The sequence below is a fragment of the Cryptotermes secundus genome, unplaced genomic scaffold (genome assembly GCF_002891405.2).
Source record: "Cryptotermes secundus unplaced genomic scaffold, Csec_1.0 scaffold120, whole genome shotgun sequence".
Lineage (NCBI taxonomy): Eukaryota > Metazoa > Arthropoda > Insecta > Blattodea > Kalotermitidae > Cryptotermes > Cryptotermes secundus.
Window position 1 is genome coordinate 347151 of NW_019742442.1, and position 21446 is coordinate 368596.

Consider the following 21446-nt stretch of genomic DNA (forward strand, 5'->3'; position numbering starts at 1 on the left):
AACTTTCCCACGATATCAGAGAAATTCAGGAATGAAAATGACGTTACATATGAGGTTGATGCATTTGTGCATGTCGTACTAAGCAAGGTATAAAAACAGTTGCTTTATGAGGAATTAGTTCGTACCATTGAATATTTGACGCAATAGACAAGGTGTCGCAGAAACCGATGTTGCTATAACCAAGTTTTACTGTACTTCTCTCAGTTACTGAATGTGCATAGGGTCAGTGATGTTAGGCAGATAAAAATACATACAGCTGAGCTGTTAGTACCTGATCCTAGTCATTTCAAGGTTGAAATTGCTACTGCAATGTTGAAAAGGTATAATCGCCAAGGAGTGGTCGAATTCCGGCACAACTTATTAAGCAAGAGGTGAAATGTTACGGTCTAAGATCCAAACATTCATTAATTCTATACGGAATAAGGAAGAATTGCCTGATCAGTGGAAGGGTCTATTACTGTACCAATTTACAAGAAGGACGATAAAACTGACTGTAGTAATTTTCATGGGATATCATTATTACTAGCTTCATATAAAATTTCTTCTCTCAAGGTCAAGTCCATATAGAGATGAAATTATTTGGAATCATTACTGAGGGTTTCGACGTAAGCGATCAACTACAGATACGATTTTTTGCATTTGTCAGATACTGGAGAAAAATGGGAGTACAATGAGACAGTACTACAGCTATTCATAGATTTCAATAAAGGCTATGATTCAGTTAGGAGGGAAGTATTGTAAAATATTCTGATAGAGTTTGGGATACCCATGAAACTAGTTAGGTTGATTAAAATGTGTTTAAATGAAACGTATAGTAAAGCCCGTACAGGTAAACATTTGTCTGATACTTTTCCTATCCAAAATGGTCTAAAATGAGATGCTTTATTGACACTGCTTTTCAAGTTTACTTTAGTATATGCCATTAGGGCGGTCCAGGAAAACCAGGTGGGACTGAAATTAAACGGGACACATCAGCTGTTGTCTATGCCGATAATGTGAATCTACTGGGTGATAACACAGATACCGTAAAGAAAATCACAGAAACTTTTGATAACACAGATACCGTAAAGAAAATCACAGAAACTTTTAACTGACTCTAGCAAGGAGACTGTCGACATCTGGCCACCTGAATGCAGGGCAAAATCATGACATAAAGTCTGCTAACAGATCCTTTGAAGGTGTGGCACAGTTCAAATACTTGGAAGGACAGTAACAAATCAAACTCTGATTCAGGAGAAAATTGAGAATTTTTGGACCGAAGAGGGATGAAGTGACAGGAGGTTGCAGAAAAATGCATAAAGAAGAGCTTCACAGCTTGTACTCTTCTCCAAGTATAATCAGAATGACGAAGTCAAGAAGGATGAGACTGACTGGGCATGTAGCACGAATGGGGGAGAAGAGTAATGCATATAGAATAGTTGTGGGAAAGCCAGAAGGAAAGAGAGCACTGGGAAGACCAAAATATAGTTGGGTGAACAATATTAAAATGGATCTTAGAGTTAGGATTGGGTGGTATGGGCTGGATTGATCTGGCTCAGGATATGAGGCAGTGGAGGACTCTTGTGAACACTGTAATGAACCTTCGGTTCCATAAAATGCTGGGAAGGTCTTGAGAAGCTGCACAACTGGCGGCTTCTCGAGAAGGGTTCAGCTCCATGAAGTTGGTATCCTTAAACTGACTTTGGTCTTTAAATGCTTGTCAGTCTTTTGGAGAAAGTGAGCGAGAGCAAAAGGGGGTAACCTCAAGTCTGAAGCCAAAACATGGCCCACCGAAAGCATACTAACTGCAAATGAACATAACTGACTGAAAATCTGAGCAACTGTGTGGAACTCTGTACAACTATCAGAAACTATGAGCAACTCTGTACAACGCTAAACAATTCTTATCAGCTCTGTGCAATTCTGAGGAAAAAAAATTGAATGATACTGTTTAACTTTGAGCAATTTTTATTCGACTCTATGCAATAACTATGATGAAATCTGTGCAACTCTAATATAAACAACACCAATGGCCGAAGGGTGCATTTAGTATAAAATATCGGTACTTAATCGGACAGTGATGTAGATGATCTCATCATAATTAGAAAGTTACTTTATTCCATTTTCAGCGCATGACGGGAACCAAAATCGTCACACCATACATGTCGCTGAAGAATCAAGATATTCCTTATGAAAGATGACTACTCAAAGAATGAAGTACCCTCAAGAATATTTCATATAGACTTTACCCAAAAAAAAAGTGAAATCATTTGGAGTAGGCTAACTGCCCACACAGTTGGGTTCAAGACAGGTGCACCAACTTAACCTGATCAAACAAAAACATTACGGCACTTTGGGCTCAAGCTTCGGAATATTAAATACTTGCAAGTTGACAACCATAAACATAATTATATGCTTCGATGTAAATGCAGTCGTATCATGCAACAGAAAAACGGCTGATTTCAGAAATTGGAGCATAATTCCCCCTCCCCCACATTACTATTGGGATGCTCCTCCTACGTTAACAATGCAAACACACACAATTGTTTGACAAAATCTACTCGACTAATAACATATGTTTAAAGACTGAAATCATATATTTGAGTTTCCCACATGTAACACTACTTACTGAAATACACGAGATTTCCAAAATTTATGTCATAACAGAGGATGAACTAAATAAAAAAAATGACATGCCAAATATAGCAAATTCAGATCGTGTCCGCAGTACATTAAATATGAAGTAAAACCAATTCTTCGCTTCTAATTCATAAACACGCATAATCTGAGAAGCACTACAAATTCACTTTAAAGGCACAAACTAACCAACCAGAAAAAAATATATTAATAATCATAATTTGAGAGCTTACCTATCCTGTGTGACTTAAGCTGTAACCTTCATGAAAACTGATAAAATGTTGTATAACATATCATACGTCTCTTCTTTCCTTCTTGCACCAACACAACCAACATAGGTTGCTTCTACTTGGAACCCACACCACTAACAAAAACACAGTATTATAGCCACATTATGTATAGGGGGTTGCCCCAAAATGTTTCGCAGTAGCACAAAAAAGGACTCAAAAAACGCACAAATGACAGTCACTCACTAATTAAAAATCCGAGTTGATATGCCAACGAAATACACGTATCTTGCAGATAAAGAAGCACTGTATGTCATGGTCTGCTTCTGTCACCCCTCCCACAAGCCCCATGAACCAATCCTCGTATCACAAAACAAAAGGGTAAATTGCAAAGCTTATATAATTGATATATACTACGCAGGTAAAAAACTATCCCGTGGGTTTAAATTTGATGTTCTTTGACGTATAAAAATCATCCTAGACACTAAGGCCGTCGGTTTATTTGCACATAAAAAAATGTCAACAGACTCAACACCGCAACACACGAACCTTAGTCGGCCAACACAAAGCGACTGTGAGTTTCTCACATTTGCCACCAGAGGAAGGGTGCTAAAACTAACCATTGAGTATCGACAAAGCGATACGTAGTTCATGGTATTGCCCAAAGATGACGGTAGTTACGCGCAAGTAAATCTGGGGGTATGCGAGAATTATTTCTCTCCGCGGTTATTATGAAGATTGTTTTCGGGCTGTGATGCCGTGTAGCTTGGTGGACAACTGACGTTTCGGAGGAACGTGCTACTTCCATCTTCCAGGTAGAAGACTACCTTGAAGATGGAGGAAACAGTTCCTCATCTACTTCAACGATATACCAGACTACTCTGGGTCAGGTCTGAGAAGGCGTGAACTTCATTGCTGCTTCTAACAATAATGAAACTACGAATGAGGTAAATATAAAGTTGTCTCCGTGCTTAATTAATTAAGCACCACGCCATGAAGACGTGTGGGGAGTGAATGTATATTGCCATCATTCTTGACCTTGGTACTGAATGCAGGTGGGTGGGTTAGCTTCCCGCCGAAGGCACTCAACCCCGGGGACAGAGTTGCCGGTACCCATTGGATAAGAGACTGGGTGGGCCCTGCCGCCGGTCTGGAAGTTGTGGAGAAGAGAAAATATCTTTCCCCTGCCATAAACTGAACCCTGACCGACCAGCCCATAGCCCATACTATCGGGTAATAATTACAAAAATAAAGCTAAAACTTACAGGTAGAACTCAAAGTGTACTTTCCTACTGCACCGACTGTTTAGGGAATGTGAATTTGCAATACAAAATCAAAATCCAGTTTAGTTCATAAGCCGGCATGTGTAGATGATCATAAAATCAGATTTTGCTCAGGTTAAATTTTATTGCCTGCAATTGTGAATACGTTACAGATTATTCCTGTAGTTTTTTTTAAGAAACAAGTGCTCTAGTACAGTTTTATCTGCTCACAACATGTGGGGACTACTATCAAAATTTCACATCTTTATGTCTGTATTTTTTAACTTATAACCATTATTTCATATTCTCACGTGATGGTGTGATTATAGACGGGGTTTTTAAATGATTGCACACTTACAACTCGCAACTACAATTAAGGATTATGCCGTCACTGTTCTACACAATTCACAAATCACTGTAAGACACACTAGGTCTTCTCAGTCTGTTACAGTCTTCAGTAGGGCCGCGCCATAGCTCAAGCGGTTAGTCGCTGGCTTCCCATCGCGGAGGCCCGGGCTCGATCCCGGGTCTGGTCAAGTGGGATTTGTGGTGGACAAAGTGACGCTGGGGCAGGTTTTCTCCGAGTACTTCGGTTTCCCCTGCCAATCTTCATTCCACCAATTGCTCCACAATCGCCCTCACCTATCATCTAGGGCTGGTACAATAGGCCAGAAGTGGTCGCAGTACAAGGGACTTAGTCCCGCCCCACTAGCAATAAAAAAAATACTGTCTTCACTAGCCGTTGCTTGGTAGCGGCTTCAACCCGCAGACGTTGACCATCCTCTGGGTTCCCGACCTGTCCCCGGCCTCAGCTACCAGCTTCTCAAAGTAACAGCGTACAACTACTGAACCCCAGCGGTTATCTAACTAACTCACCAAACCAACTCACTTAACAATGTCAAAGTTTTTTTTTACGACCGACGGTCAGTCAGCCAGTCTGTCATGGTGTCAAGCACCAATCTGCGGCCCAAGACCAGATTTTTATTACTGTCAGACAGTTGTCAAAGTGAGTCATATTACGGCTGACGGTCAGTCTGCCAGTCTATGTTGGTGTCAAGTCCATCTTGGACCCGAGACCAGATTTTTGTTACTGTCAGTTGTAGGCTTATCTCTGGCGAGAGTACGGGTCTATCGTTTACAATTGCTGCTGGTCCTCGCCAGTGCCGTATGTCTCTACTTCGCTTTTGAGACAACTGCCGTCAGAGTCAGAGTTACTTCACAACTGGAGGTTTATCGCCAATCAGTTCATCTTGGCGCCAAGCCCCTTGAGGCTCAAGACCAGAGTTTTTTTTTTTTTTAATTTACCCTTGCGATCATAGTCCTTAAGTAACATCTTCTCTGAGGAGTGGATGGGTTTGTCTCTAATAAATAGGCTTCGCCTTTGTCGAGTGTAGGTATCGCACATATAACATATATCTACGTGGTTACGGAGAAATACTTTTCTTTCCGGGAACAGGTGAGTAGGATGAAAGTGATAATTTGGAATGAAGTACTTCGCATGGGGTTCTAGATGTGTTTCTGAGTGCAGAGTGACGTCTACATGTCAGCCTTCTGTTTACTGAGCTCATATCGCCGCCTCCAAATGTCAATTCCACACAATGTTATGACTTTGAGCGGCCTACGAACACTAGCAGCCGTTTAGTTTCATTAAGTTAAGTACCATTTTTGTAATGATCATTATTTAGTCTCTCTTCTGACACAGCTTCACTATACTCTATGATGATCTGTTACACAACAGTGGCGATTTATAACGTGTCATTATTAATCGAACCGGGAGCCCGTACTGACAGGCCTGTTCTCTGAATTTCCTGTTGTGGCAGATGCTGTTGTACGGGGGTCCGAACGATTTCCCATATGTCTGCGGTGCCTGTGATTTCTGGTGTTGCGTGTCTTGACATAGTACAGCCGCGTAGGACTGCTCTGGTGAGGTGTACTTAGAAAATAACGTCCTCCTAGAGGATCCTTTAGGGAGTTCGTTGTGCTCTTCTCCTTCCGCATGACTGCAGTCTCGATATAACGCTTGATGAGGCTTTTCCCCTTCTAGGGTGCAATAGCTGCAGCTCGGTGTAGATTCTGTACTTGTCTTTTCAGAAAATTTCCTATGCAAATGGCCACCACCGCATCACGAACATCGAAGGCGTTGCATGCAGTTAGCCCAGATTTGGCCAAAATTTTGGCAGTTGTAGCACTGCGTAAGGCCAGCCTGGGCTCTGTGTCATTCTTCCTTGGCGATAATATGGTTAAGACCATTCAACTTGGATATCTCTTAAGATTTTATATTTCTTGTTAAGGTAACAAGGAAAAGAGGAAGCGGTTCCGCGTGGGTTTGTCTTTCGGGTGCTGTTCGAGTGGCCGTCATTTGCCTCACGTCGATGACGTTGAAGACAAAGTCCTCAAGGCTGTTGGAAACATCTTCCGTTGATTTTATAGGCTTTAACATCTTCGAGAGCTGCGGATGTTGGGACTGGTTTAGTCGAATTCTTGGCTGTCTGCGAGGTATTATGAGATATATACCCATTGCATCTCTTTTAATTCCTGGAAGGCGTCGTCCTGGGTAGTTAATTCCACTGAGAGTTTGTTCACTACACCACTTTATCCTTTCTGTGCACTCGCCTTCAAGACGGCCTTCAGTTCTTTCAGCGCTACTGCGCACTTGCTGTAAGAAGTGCTAAACAGTGGCTTCCCATCTAGAGTTTTGCAAAAGTTTACTCTGTTCTCCTCCGCGCCATTCACAATAGGATCCACCCTGGGCTTTCCCTCACTTCAGGCATTGTGCATCCGGCAACGTTCTCAGCGTCACTGAACACTTTATATACTCGTACTTGTTGCACTACATAAGCTGCTCCTGGGTATTTGTACATGATGGCGTGACATTCAGATTTTAGCTATGCTAGCTTCTGTGTCCAGTATTTCCGGAACGCCGGTAGGTCACAGCGCTATTCGTTTTTCTCACTATCCCTCAGCTCAACCTCTGTTATCCTTCCCCCAATCACTACAGTATTGAGACTGCAGCGCTAACTGGCCCTGCTTATAACTCGGCATGGACCGCGAAAAATACCACCACTTCCATTACTGCTGTATTCTCTTGTTGCCGTTGGAGACATGCTTGTTTGTGGAGCCGTTACTTTGCAACGGCTTATTTCGCGGTCGTTGCCCAGTAACAAGTTTACATGTCACAATATATAAATGTGTAGGTACAATGAAGAAAGCAGTCTCCTGGGATGTGGCGTTGTGTAGATATTGTAACCGTCATTTGGAGGAATGATTAACACAATATCTACATGGCGCCATATCACAGAAGACTGTTTTCTTCATGGTCACCGCCGTGAAAACCTCAAATGTTACATATGTGGGTACAATGTTTGTTCGTATATTTCACACGTTATACTGCTCCAGTGCTTCATTGTTTATTACCATCAACTCAAAGGTGCAACTTTTTACACAGCTACAATGATATTTTACATAGAATTTGACACTGTACATTTGTTGGCCAAGGCATGAAGCTGGCCACTCACCCTCAACTAGCTCCGAGGCCAAGAAAATATGAATCTATATATCCATTCCCCCATATGGCTTCATGGCATAGCGCTAAATTATTGAAGCACTGGAAGTTTGCCTTTTTATTTTTACTTACCACCAAACATTATTCCATGCCCTGAAATTCCCACAAGTTTGCACATCTGCCATGTTATGGTTACTGACTGCAGGAAATTTAACGTATCACTGGGCGGCATCCACTGGCATAATGTTCATACCCAGTTTTGTGAAAATCAGTCACAAGTTGTAAGGGAAGGGGGGGGGGNCTGACTTCATGCACCTCCATCCAGTGCTGACATTAAGAATGTGTGCAACTCTATATCCTACTCCTTCATAATGTCCTCATGGTGCACTGATTACTTAAACAAGGATCAAAGATAATACAAATTTCGAGACTTTGAATGGCAGCTGGTGGCAGTCCAGTCTCATGAGTCTGCACTAATGGGACTGATGAACACTGAAGGGTATCACGGCATGACTGATACTGTAATTTAAGTTATGATGAAGAATTTGATACTGGTACCCGCTTGTAACAAAGAAAACCACAGTATGAATCTTCATCTTTAAAAAATCTCATATATCACACAAGGAAAAATGTTCATACAGTTCAACAAAAATCAGTATCTGTATACTGCTATTTTTGAAATCAAACAATCCAATACAAGTAGCTTGCTAACAGGGATCTGTAGAATTGACTTCTAGACTAGTTCATTCTTGTCTAAGCAAATTTTTTAGTTTGACACATAAATTAGTAAGAGATTTCCTGGTTTGCCTGAATATTATACTGCTCTACTGTGTGCCTTCTGCATGCTGTACTTCTGAGTGATAAAAATTGGAGAACTACCAAAGAACAATATACAGAGACACAAAGGACAGGATTGTAAGTTCTTTGCTGTCTCATCTAACAATAACAATAACTGGTGAAGCTGAGGGAATGATGTTAGTGGTAAGTGCCCTGAGCATCAGAAACCAATAACTCATTTACATGTTAAGGTTGCAAAATAAACATTTGCTTATTGTACATTTAGAATTTTTGTTCATGTGTTTTTTTCTGTGCAGTATATGTAGGAAAAGTTGGCAATTTTTTACTGTATGCAAAAGAGTGGGCAGTTCAAAACAAACTGAAAAATAAAATTTCATAATTTCACACACCAAACATACTAATAAACTTACTAAACCTGATTACTGAAAGCAAGATTCACATTAAAATGATGTATGGAAAGGCAGAAAAATACACAAGCTTTTTTATTAGTATTCTTCTTATAGCATCACTTTCAGTTTGTGTGTGTCCATGTCCAAAGTCTCCAATTCCTTCTTTCTTCCTACAGTTTTTCCATACTCACACTGCGAGGGGGAATAACATCAAATAAGACTGCCTATTTGGGTGATTCTCAGGACTGCTGCAGAAACTGAGAAGAACCAACTGGACCCCTGAAAATGATAGTTAACAGAGCTCCAGTAGGTGTGTGACAGCTCCAGCAACCCAACAGTGGATATCAACACTTTCAAAACGACAAAAAGAAGTTAGTTGTTAGCAACAGAAGGAAGTTTAAATATATAATTGAACTGAAATTATGGAAAAAATTATATGAAATAAATTTAACCGCTGGCTATGATTATTTTATGAGTCACCTTGCCAGGCTGTGGCTTTTTAATGAAAACAATTGCACCTAATCAAAAATTTAGAAATATAACGAATGTTTCTGGTTTCATTTATTCCATTTCAAAATTAACAGAGAAGCACTACTGTCACGTAACATGGAGTAACTACAGACATGATTTGGATTGGTGAATGAATTTATTGACCTGTTTTTACGGAACAAGTAGAAAACACACTTTCCAACCATACCTATATTGTTGCATGTGTACCCATTTCTGTGGAAACAGCTATACATGCTACAGTATTTATTAAACTTATGCATTCAATATTTTAAAATTTAAATGATGAAGTAGAATACAACATGCAAATGGCATCAGTTTTTATGGAACTTGCTGTTATTAAAAAAAAAACTGTAGCCTGCAGATTTGGCATTTCTGTTATACAGAGCAGCATTTTTTTTTCTTCTGAATGGTACAGATCTATATCATAACTCTTGAGGGTACGGAAGAAGCACAAGCTGTTGCACTGCAGCCCTGATAAACATATGTACTAGTATTTGTGATGAGAAGGTAAACTCAACACCATATCAGTCTTAACACTGATGAACATAAAATGGGGACTGCAATGTCTAAATTTAATCCATAAATGCAAAGTTTGCCAATCAATTTGTAATAGCATTGAATAAAAAATGCAGCAGCTTGGTTGAGCACACCATAATATTCAAGTTTCAGTATAGCTGTATGTGTAAAGAATAACGGATGTCTATTTATATTTCTACTCATAAAATAATGCTTGCTACAAGTCGTGACTGTGTTTACAAATCTTTTCTCCTTTGTTCATCAAGCAGAATTGAGAAGTGTAGATTAATAACATTCTTACTGGTTAAAGCAAATATTATATCATACGTCTAGTTACTTCTATCTATGCTATATACAAAAACAGCTGGTAGCTATGGTGTGAAGCGCTGGCCTATATGATCACAGCAACAACTCAGAAAACAATTTAAAAGTTGTCAATTTTAGATACTTCTTAAACACCCCAGAAAATTGAAGTGTCTGTAAATATATTCATGCATACTCACATAACAACCCACATCAGTTTTTCTTCAGCAAAAACAGATTACCAACAACAGATTACTCGAGCAAATTTTAAAATAAAAATGATTACCTATGTATACTGTTAATCAAACACTACTGCATGCCATACACCAGCTGTACCTCTGAAACTTCAGCAGTGTTGCCCACATTCGAACAGGCTAAATACCAATAAGTGAACTACAATAGTTAACTATAATAGGCCAGAAGTGGCCGCAATACAAAGGACTTATGGCTTAAAATCAGTCACAACTGTACAATCCCTCAACTTCCAAGTTCACAGCATCACAACTTTGCTGGCTGTTGCTTATCTCACTGCAGCTAAGCATCTGAACTAACTGGCTTCCAACTGCAGAAATCACACAATGCACAACATAGAAAATACTTCTCTGAACAGTTCTTCTATTGTTGCATCATGTGGATATCATTCATACCACGTAAGGAACACATTTCCTCTGCGGCTGTTTATGGCCATTACCTAGCAATGGCTGTTATTTACAAATTCATTGCTTAGTAACAGGTCTATAGGTTACAGAATTTGTCTTACACTTTATGTAATAAGGAACATGATAATAAAAACATGCCAAAGTTGAGTAACTGCTGAATTTATAATTGTCATATTAACTCTTACATCAATACACTCTGTTCAGTCTGTTACTGTAGTTAAAATACATTTACATAATTTAAACCACCAAATTTTTTGTATCATATTATTAAATATCAGAAATTTTTATATTCATGTTAATGAACAGCACTGGACATTTTAACAATAATATAACTGGTTGTACCAATTCTTCACTGTATATAACAAAGTTTCTTTCTTCTCCTAGCCAGAAGCAAAAGCAACACAAAACCTTCTTCATCGCATAATCAAGTAAGCCTATACAATCCCGAGAACCAGAAATCTTCTTCACTGCTCCCACTTCCGCCACTCCATGCCATCTGGGGCTTTCACCTCCACCTTTTCTCGTTCCACTTCTTTCCAGTTGGTGCTAAGAACAGTTCCACCCGATTCTTGCTGCAGATACAAATATAGTAACATACATACATGTAGAGATAATATGTAAATAGTATGCACTAAAAACATTACTCAGAAACAACAAATTATACTTCTGCAAGTTGCCTACACCAGTGTTTTTCACACAGGCCACAGACTGCTGCTGATCAGTACAAATATTTTATCAAAATTCTATAAGGTATCAGATGAATCATTCCTTAATGACATAATACAGCAGAAAATATACAGTTTTTGTTAAAAATGAACATCTGTTGTAAGAAAAGTTATTTGATGACAGTATTTATAAATGATTTTCAAAACTGTCAAACAAATGGAAAGATATGTCCTTAGGGTAGTCTTGAAGTGTTTATTAGTCACCTCACAGTCCTCAGCCCCTACATAGCCCCACTAACATTTCTGGTCACTCCACTAAGTACATAAACTAGAATGATCAATGCAGAGAATTTATAGAAGATTGATGGGTGAAGTGTATTTGAATCTTCAGAAATGAAGGGTGGTCTGCTCTCAAAGGGGAATTCTGGATTGTAGTTTTGTGACATTCGTTGAACTTGGAGAGATGTCGGGATCCATTTCTCATTTTACAAATTACTTTAATGCCAGCAGTGTTACTGGCTGCTCATAAGTTTGAAGTGCTGTGATGTTATTAGATTAGTTATCATCACTGATGTATATTAGCTATGAGTGAAGCACAGCATATTATTTGGATTCTTAACGATCAGAAGCAGTTAAACGGAGAGAACAGTTCTCATGAGAAACCAGACTGGAAACTAACAAAGTCAAAGTTAAGATTCACAAGATAATAATTTGTATTTTATTTAAGTGTAAAAAACATACTGACAAATCGTGTCATCAGTATGATTTGTGTGGAGATGTGATAACAGTGAATCACAATGGATGGTGTTAATAATTATTATTCTATAATTTAATTTACTAGTGTGATGGACACACTTCCAGACAGATCAAATAAGTTTCTGCAAACACCCGATTCTTTGATTACTTAGCAATACTTTTCACTGCATGGATTATACAGCATCAGATGTTTAAAACAGATGCTGAATATCAAATTCCAAAGAATGTGGAAGAAGACACTGATATGTACCGCCTGGAGTGATTAAGGAAAACTATGAGAAAACGTTTGGCAACTAGACAGACAAGTTCACAATACAAAGCAGGAGTGCTAAACACTACATTATGACATTCATCAACAAGGTGTGTGTCTGTAAACTTCAGTACCTGCAATATTATTTGAAGCTGCACATTGGGAATGCCTCCAGCACAGTTATGTTGTACATTAACAACTGAAAAACCAAAGTTTCCATCATTTACAGTGTTCAAACAAAAGTAAGCACCACAATGTGCCGCTAATTTAACGTGTGACATTTGAGGTCTTCGAGCAGTCAATATTATGATAATGGTCTTCTGGAATTTGATGCTGGTACCCAACTGTATGATGTCACATCCTAAAAGATACTGTAGTGGTCAGAACTCCTGCTCTGTGTTCTGAGAGTCCCAGCTTCAAGTCTTGGCCTAGAGATAAGTATTCAGGACTGGCCACAGCTTTCCTCAGCTACTCCAGGCAAATCTTGGGAAAGCAGATTGAATGTGGCAATAAGTGAATTTTGTATTTTTGAAAATTATTATTAAATGATCCAAGAATGAATGAAACTGTACACTGTATAATCTTTGGCCTTATGGCACAAAAGCTCTACACTGTAACTTCATGTGGAGGGAAGTTGTTTTAACACATACGAGGTCTACGTATTAGGTCTCAATACAGCAAACTCTGAACTTACAAATGATTTATTCATGGCCCTTTTCACTTCATCAGATCCCTGTGAATAGATTTTCTGGAACAGAGCATTAAGTGCAGCATCTCCTTCAGGGTTTTCATCCCCTTCTTGTTTAGCAATATCTCCAACAACACGATCCCAGTCTTTTGCTTTTGGTGCAGAACTAGGATACTTTGGAGGACCAGCATCTAACACAGCTGCAATTACATCAACATATATTAAACAGCGTCATCAACACAAGTGCACTTTAAGGTTGCAAAGAATATCCTAATTATAACAGAATATAGTTCTCAATAAGAAAACAAATGTAGTGTATATTCTAGGGGTCACATGGTAGCATAGTTGGTTGAGGCACTATGCTACAAGCTAAGCTGGAAAGTCATGGGTTCAAGTCCCAATGAGGTGCATTTTTTCAATTTACCTAATCCTTCCAGCTGCACTATGGCCCTGTGGTTGACTCAGCCTCTAACAGAAATGAGTACCATGAATTTCTCTGGGAGATAAAGAGTGGCCAGTGCATAAGGCTGACAACCTCACCGCCATCTGTGAGCCGAGAGTCTAGAGAAAATGTGGGGGTCTTGATGTCTCACAACCTTATGGACCTTCATGGCCTGTTACAAGAATAGCTTTACTTTTTTTTTACAGTATATTCTACACTTTTATTAAAGCATAATCTACATAATATATATAGGCACAGCCTTTAACAAAGTCATTCTCAACTCCAATCAAACAATCCGCACCATTTCTATCACCTGCAAGAAAGCCCATTGAAAACAGCAGCAAGGAATTTTGCAATACAGCCTTATATTGTAACTAAAATATTTCAAAGAAATTTGTATGCCATAAAACATATGTAATCATATTGAAGAACATGCTCAAAGTTGTGATACATCCAAATCTGAAGCATAATGAGAGTCCAGTGAACCAGAATTTTATGACACGTTCGAAGCCATCCAATGCAGCCTAAGATAGAATTTCATAAATGGTACAAAAGTTACTCCCATCTCAAAAGCTCAGAAGACAATCATGTAATGCTGATGCTGGGGCCCTGAATTGGTTCTAACTACTGCATCAAAAACTAGAGTAACTAGTGTCTATAAACAGTGGGTGGACATAGGCCCATTGCAGCTTAGTTTAGTTTAGTTATTTAGAGAGGGTGGGTTTCCCCATGCACCGCGACCAGTTTGATCTATTATGCTTCCCTCTATGATATTCTACCAGTCTCTATACCCTACCGATAAATGGTGCGTACCATCAGTCTCGCCGAGCAAGCGAGTTCGGCCACTTGCTTAGCTGTATCTATAATGCTTCCCCCATCTATCAGAGGCCTTAGAGACTATTGTTGGGCGGGAAACGTCCTGGAATTTGGCTCAGTGATCCCCTTTGGGGATATGAGGTTCTTTTACGTGCCGTAAAGTTACGAGACGGGACACACAGCTTAAAGTCCCTCCCGGAGGACTTGTTCCCTGAATTTTTCTGCCCTTAAAAATGTGACGACCTCCACCGGGTATTTGAACCCGCATACCACGAGTCATGAGGTTGATATATTACCTCTAGACTACGGAGGCCGCTTCCCATTGCAGCTTACTAACAAGGTTTCTTCACAACCCTAAAAATGAAACACTGAACAAAAAACAACTGTACTAATACCTTGGCTCTGACCTGTAACAAATGTATTTTTAATTAAATTATCCATACCACATTACACAGCAACTAATAATACTATGATGTGTCAATAACAGTCAGAAGATTTGCATAAATTCTGTTCTCAAAGAATCTTTTTTTTTTTGTTCTTTCTTTGGCGAAGTGACTGCAAATTTATTTCTCCATAACATCCCTACATATTCCTCTAGTTTACCTCTTGGTAAACCATTTAACACCACACAACAGACTACTGTATTAGGAACATTATTATTATTAAGCAAGCCCCAACACATTTTCTACTAAGTGCTTTTCTGGGTTATGATGCCATATAGTCTTGTAGGTGGCTACCAACATTTCAAAGGAATATACTGTCTCCATCTTCCAGCCTGAAGACAGGCCTCTCACGCTACATGGTCACATAACCCACAGACCACAATATTAAGTTTCACTGCAATCAAAATCTCAACTCTTATACATGTTCTATAGATTTAGGCATCATCTCCAAAAATTCTGAGTCACTATATACTTTACTTTAAAGACTGGTTATATACTGCATTTAGCCTATGGTCACAAAATATCACTGAAATTTCACATTGAGAATAGTATCTCTTTGTGCAGTTACCTCTGCAAATTCAGTACCATGTATGAGGAGAGTCTGAAATGTAATGGGACTGGCAATACTGCTCATTTCCAGTGGTCCTGAACAAGATGGAACATGCCTTTTACGTTGCTTCCTCAAGCAATGTTTATCTGCTGGTGCAGAGGTTGTCATTTTCCATTGCACATATTTGTACAAGCCCTTGTAAGAAACCTGTTCTCCAACAGCTGAGCAGAATGAAATTTCACATGTTTTGAGAGAAATTGGTGTGAAGCTTAAGAAAAATGGAAGAAGAGATGTCAGAGAAGTTACAGAATGTGTGTGGAACAGAAGCAGTGAGCTCAGCTTTAGTACTTTGATGGTGGAAGTACCTTCAAAATGGAAACCAAGAAGTAGTCGACAATGCTCAAAGTGGGAGGCCAAGCACTGCTGTCACAAATGTATATACTGACAAAGGTGAATTCACCATATCATTACAGTGGAGTTAGGAGTGAGTGCAGTGTATCAAGGTGGGTTCCTTGCGACTTCAGTGGTGAGTACAAAAAAAAAAGCATGTGGACATCTGACAACAAAATGTTAGTGTTCTTGAACAAAATCCTAACTGTTGATCAACCATAATCACCTATGATGTGTCTTGGATAAGACAATATGACCTGAAATCGAAACAGCTGTCAAGTGTTTGGAAACACAAGAAATGACCTTCACCAAATGAATTTGTCATAGCACCATCATCAGAAAGAGTGATAGCAATATTGTCTTTTTTCTCAAAAGGCACTGCTTTTCAGCAATGGCTATCTTGGAAGCAAACTATGAATGGTGATTACTATATAAACAAGTTCTTGGAAGAACTAATTCCCTACATGCCTTTCACTGTAATTTGAGTAACTGATATGATAAGCAGAAAGAATACTTTAGTATGTATGTGCAAAGAAGTCAATAAAACAATATAATTTGGGAGCCCGCAGTTTACTGATGTCAGTGATTTATGAAATACACCACTGAGATGGACTTTGATGGCATGATATGTACACCAAGTTTCATATAGATGGTTCTGGCATTCAGGTAATATTAAGGTTATTTTCTAAACAACTGGAGTGGCTGCAGTGTTGATATTACTGATGGGAAGGATTTTTTATGTATGCCACTAAGGTGACCTCAGATGGCATGACACAAACATACCAAGTTTCATAATGATCAATCCAGGAATTTAAGTAATATTAAGGATGTTACTTCAACAACTTCAGAGGATGCAGTGTTGATACTACTAAAAAGAGGGATTTCTTTAGTATGCTGTTGCAATGCGTTCATGTGGCATGATATACATACTAAGTTTGATGAAGATTGGTACAGGCATTCAAGCAATAATAAGGTTTCATCTCAGAAATTTGAAAAGCCAGCCTGGAAGGAACAGCCAGGTTGTAAGTATGAGCATCCATGTAAGGCAAGCAGACTCCTGGTTTCTTTCCTGGAATGACACACAATCCAAACATATTCTGTTTTCAAACACCCACTATGACCTACCTTCGGGCATGGGTTGTGCAACTTCAGAAGTTGTTGGATCTCTTTCCAGTGTTGCCCATCTAAGACCATCACGCTTCTTTAATTTTATCTCTATCTGCAACAAATATGATCGATAAACGTAGAAAAATGAATAACACAGAGCAACAACATATAAAAGTGATCTCCATTATAAATTAAGAGTAAACTTGGGTTAACAATGCTTTCATATATTTGTAAATGTTTTATCTTCCCTAGTTTCCTCTAGAAATTTAAACTACAAAGTGTAAAACCAAAAAAAAATTTCTTCCATCCATATACTTACACAGGCCCTAAATTTATTCTCTCAGATAATAACAGATAAAAGTGACATTTCAAACAAACTTGAGGAACACATATTTCATGCCATTCATTATCTATCTTCTACGCCCTTCTTGGGGGTTGGAATTATGATTATAGCACCCTCTGTTATATACAGGCACAAATTTGTTCTCTCACATTTACATAAGAATGATGGTTGTAGACATCTACATTGTAAAAACTGAGTGCTGAGATGATTCTGTTGCATATGAAACATACTAACAGCAAAACAATGCTGGCTAGGAGCCACAGAAAACTACCAGTTACCTGGCATGTATGGGGAATGGGATGTGTCTGTTCCATAAGAAAAACTCCTATGGGAACCAAAGACAAAATCTTTCCTACTGCAAGGGTGCCTATGTGAGGGCGAATAACAGGCAGCACACCTAGTGACAGCTGGAAGAACTAAACATGGTATGTAAACATATGCACATTATAACCCTGTTCTGGAAGTAACGTTATAAAAATTGTAATTTTTTTTAAACTTCTGCCAGTTGCATAAGACTTTCAGATGCCTAGATACTGAAGACGTTAAGGAAACAGATTATTAAAAAGTGAGATAGACTGAAGTGAGCCTGGGCAACGTAAAATAGTAAGTTTTTATAACAGTAAGGTAAAGTTGTACTACACTTAACTAATTAAGTATTATGCCAAGAAGGTGTATGGGGGAGTGGATGTATAACCCATGTTTTCCTGACGGCGCTATGTGGAGGTCAGTGGTCATCTTCATGCACTGGCTACTTTAACCCCGGGGAAAGATCCCCCATTGGATAGGAGATTGGGTGGACCGCAGAGCCAGTCTGAATGACATGGAGAAGTGAAAATTCTTAGCCCTACCAGGACTCGAACTCCAACCCCTCGGTCGTCCAGCCAGTAGCCAGTTGCTGTACTGACTGTGCTATCCTAGCTCATGTTTTTATAACAGTACATATATCAAACAGTTATAAATAAATTGATATTAAATGTAAGGTTTCAAATTACCTTTGATGCTGTTACTTTGATTGCTGATTGGCCAGAGATGATGGGGTAGGTCAAATTTAACTTCAGCTCATAATCGGAGCCATCAGGTAATTGTGCGGAAACAGCAAGCTGAAACAAACATTATCAGTACATGGCCAACTTGGAAAAGAACACTAAATAGCATATAATAAAACAGTTTGTAATCTTTGCCAATTAACAATATTAGCTTTATTATACACATTTTCTCTTTCGCTGGCTAATTTATACAAAACAGAGTAAAGCTAGTAAGATTTCAGTCACTGAACAGCAGGATTGATATTGAAAAAGTGCATTTAGGCTGCTTCAGTAATTATTATTGGAGTAAGAAGCAGTTTAACAAACTAGATGTAGAGTCTTACATGTTTTGCCCCTTGGGGATATCATCAGAATCATAAAGAGAAAAGGAAATTAGCTTTACACTTGCTGTAGATCATAAAATATGGTTTACAGCTACAAAGTAAACACATTATTTTATAGAAGTACTTCTATAGTTTTTTTACAGTAAATTCTAGTTCATTAGGTCTTCCATGTATACAGCACACAAATGCTACCGCATGTCATATCCCGTGTTCTTTTAGCATATTAGGCTCTTTGACCACATCTGTGGTCTAGTGGTCAGCATTCCTGGCTACAGATCCAGAGGTCCGGGTTCAATTCCTGGCACTACCAGATTTTTTCTGAGAAGTAGTGGGTCTGGGACGGGGTCCACTCAGCTTGATGAGGATAACTGCAGAGCTATTTCAACGAAACAGTGGCTCTGGTCTAGAAAACTGAAATTAACGGCCGTGGAGATTTGTTGCACTGACCACCCGACACCCTCTATCCGCAAAAGTTGGCACTAAACTTCGCTAAAATGTGGTGGTCGTTCAGTCAGTATAGTTCGCTTGCGGACTAAAATCACGGAGTTTCTTTTTATTAGGCTATTTATGGTATTGTTTATTAAAAACATACGTGTGTATGTGTATAACATGGGAAAGGTATTTAGTATTCTTATCATTCAGTAAAGCATATATAATACATACAACATAATTAATATCAGTTAATAATGAATCTTATACCTGACTGTCCTCTTGGCTACATGCAGTAGCAATGTGCATACTGGGCTACAGGCCACTGAAATGGTGCGGAGGGTGCAGTTGTATAATATTCGATTATGTAATGAATGGTGCGAGCATTATATTCTTATCACAATTATATCAAAGAGGCTGTTTCCTCTACTTTTTCTATCAGTAAATATATTGTTTATGTATATAAAAAGATGTTTTCTTTAATATTCATAATTTTTCTATTATTTGTATGACCCATTATATCTAGACATCTTCCATGTTTCAATATTGGCCTACAAGTAAGCACAGAGAAAACTAAGTATATGTTGCTGTCTCGTCACCAAAATGCAGGGCAAAATCATGACATAAAGATAGGAAACAGATGTAATGAAAATGTGGCACAGGTCATATATTTGGGAACGACGATAACAAATCAAAACCTGATGCAGGAGGAAATTAAGAGGAGACTGAACTCGGGTAGTGTTTGCTGCGATTCAGTCCAGAACCAGAACCCTTTGTGTTCTCATTTGCTGTCCAAAAACATAAAAATTAGAATATACGAAACTATAATTTTGCCTGTGGTTCTGTATGGGTGTGAAACTTGGCCTCTGACATTAAGGGAGTAACATAGACTGAGGGTGTTTCAGAACAGGGTGTTGAGGAGAATATTTGGACCAAAGAGAGACGAAATAAGAGGTTGGAGAAAACTGCATAATGAGGAGCTTCATAACTTGTACTCTTCTCCAAGTATAATTAGAATGATCAAGTCAATGAGGATGAGGTGGGCAGGGCATGTAGCATGAATGGGGACGACCAGGAATGCATATAGGATATTGGTAGAGAAGCCAGAAGGAAAGAGACCACTGGGAAGACCAAGGCATAGGTGGGTGAACAATATTAAAATGGATCTTAAGAGAGACAGGATGGGATGGTTATGGACTGGATTGATCTGGCTCAGGACAGGGACCAGTGGAGAGGTCTTGCAAACATGGTAATGAACCTTCGAGTTCCATAAAATGCTGGGAAATTCTTGAATAGCTGCAGAACTGGCGGCTCCTCAAAAAGGGTTCAGCTCCATGGGAAAGTAAGTGGGCCTTAAGCTACATGAGGGCTTGAAGTTTGAAGAAAGATATGTTCTGTTAAACACAACAATGAAACCGCTCATTCTTGCATATTTTACCTACCAGAAGAAAGAAATTAACGGCAACACAATAGCAATTTGAAGTTCGTGAAGTAACCAAAAGTAATATGAACACACACATCACTGCAGTTCTGAAGGGCTGCGGCCAAAGGTCTGAATCTGTACAACAAATCGCCGAATTTACATTCAAATACCTTTAAAAGATAATACTTACATTTTCATCGCCAAATTCTACTTTCACGTTTTCCTCTTTCGTATTCTTCGCCAAAATTGTGATGACGACATGACTCTCAGTTTGGTACCAGTCATGCTTAATTTTGGAAACTCTTTTTGAAATTTCTGCTGCTTCTCCAGCACTCGGAGAGTTCGATGTATCTGCCATATTTTGAATGTTTCTAAGCTTTCGCTTTCACTGACTTCGTAAGAGCCAAATTATTCCTTTCTGGTTTCTACTTTGGTATTCTATTTTCAAACATAAAACAATCTGAAATACTACAAGAAAAAAATTATAGTAATTACACTACTCTTATGAATACTAGGTTATGTCCAAAAGTGTCGACTTAATTTACAAAACGAAATGAATCCGGTGCTAGATATTGTACGTCTATAATGTTACAAAGCAATTCGATCACTCCATTGCAAGCACTATTGTCCCAGTAAGCCAAAAACGCTACAAACTGCGTACAATCCAGAAACGTCTTTGGACGTATTCTAGGCACGGCCTGGCAATTCAGTGTTTTATTGGCTGCCTACGTAGCTGCAGTGCGGCCACGAATTTTAGTATGCTGCCATCTATTTGCAAGATTCAGGCTATCGTTACAATATAGCAATGGCCACTGTTGAGGGCTTAGCCGGTAAAAAAGTTCCTTTACTATAGATTTACTATAGATAGATATAGATATACTATATATACTTTACTATACTATCTCATCGGAGATAGACCTCCCTAACACAGAATTCACAAATAAGCATTAATAATTTTGCCCCCCTGATCTCTTGTTCTACATCGGTTCGTAC

General features: G+C 38.9%; 2 protein-coding genes across 3 annotated transcripts in view; both read right to left on the minus strand.

Moving 5' to 3' along the window:
• The window catches only part of LOC111873079 (ankyrin repeat domain-containing protein 50), a 214267-nt gene extending 210869 nt beyond the window's left edge, over positions 1-3398 (minus strand). The window contains exon 1 of the mRNA XM_023867472.2: positions 2850-3398. The gene's annotated coding sequence lies outside the window, so the exon portion shown is untranslated. The remainder of the gene's footprint in view (positions 1-2849) is intronic.
• Positions 3399-10324: 6926 nt separating this feature from the next.
• On the minus strand, positions 10325-21165 carry LOC111873094 (protein SGT1 homolog). Of its 2 annotated transcripts, XM_023867503.2 has the most exons (6): positions 21115-21131; positions 20644-20921; positions 18225-18332; positions 16908-17001; positions 13148-13341; positions 10325-11354 (listed from the first exon to the last, which is right to left on the minus strand). In XM_023867503.2, exons 2-6 carry the CDS (start codon positions 20809-20811, stop codon positions 11247-11249), a joined length of 672 nt encoding a protein of 223 aa, XP_023723271.1. In that variant the 5' UTR covers positions 20812-20921; positions 21115-21131; the 3' UTR covers positions 10325-11246. The 2 variants fall into 2 exon arrangements, with proteins under 2 accessions (XP_023723271.1, XP_023723270.1); XM_023867502.2 differs by having other exon boundaries at positions 20644-21165.
• Positions 21166-21446: the final 281 nt, after the last annotated feature.

Excerpts from the sequence above, each read along its gene's own strand:
- LOC111873094 (XM_023867502.2), bottom strand. The coding sequence starts at position 20,811 with ATGGCAGATACATCGAACTCTCCGAGTGCTGGAGAAGCAGCAGAAATT. Across the intron at positions 18,333-20,643 it reads TAGAATTTGGCGATGAAAAT|CTTGCTGTTTCCGCACAATT; the intron begins GTAAGTATTATC and ends TGTTTGTTTCAG. Across the intron at positions 11,355-13,147 it reads GGGCCATGAATAAATCATTT|CAAGAATCGGGTGGAACTGT; the intron begins GTAAGTTCAGAG and ends TTGTATCTGCAG.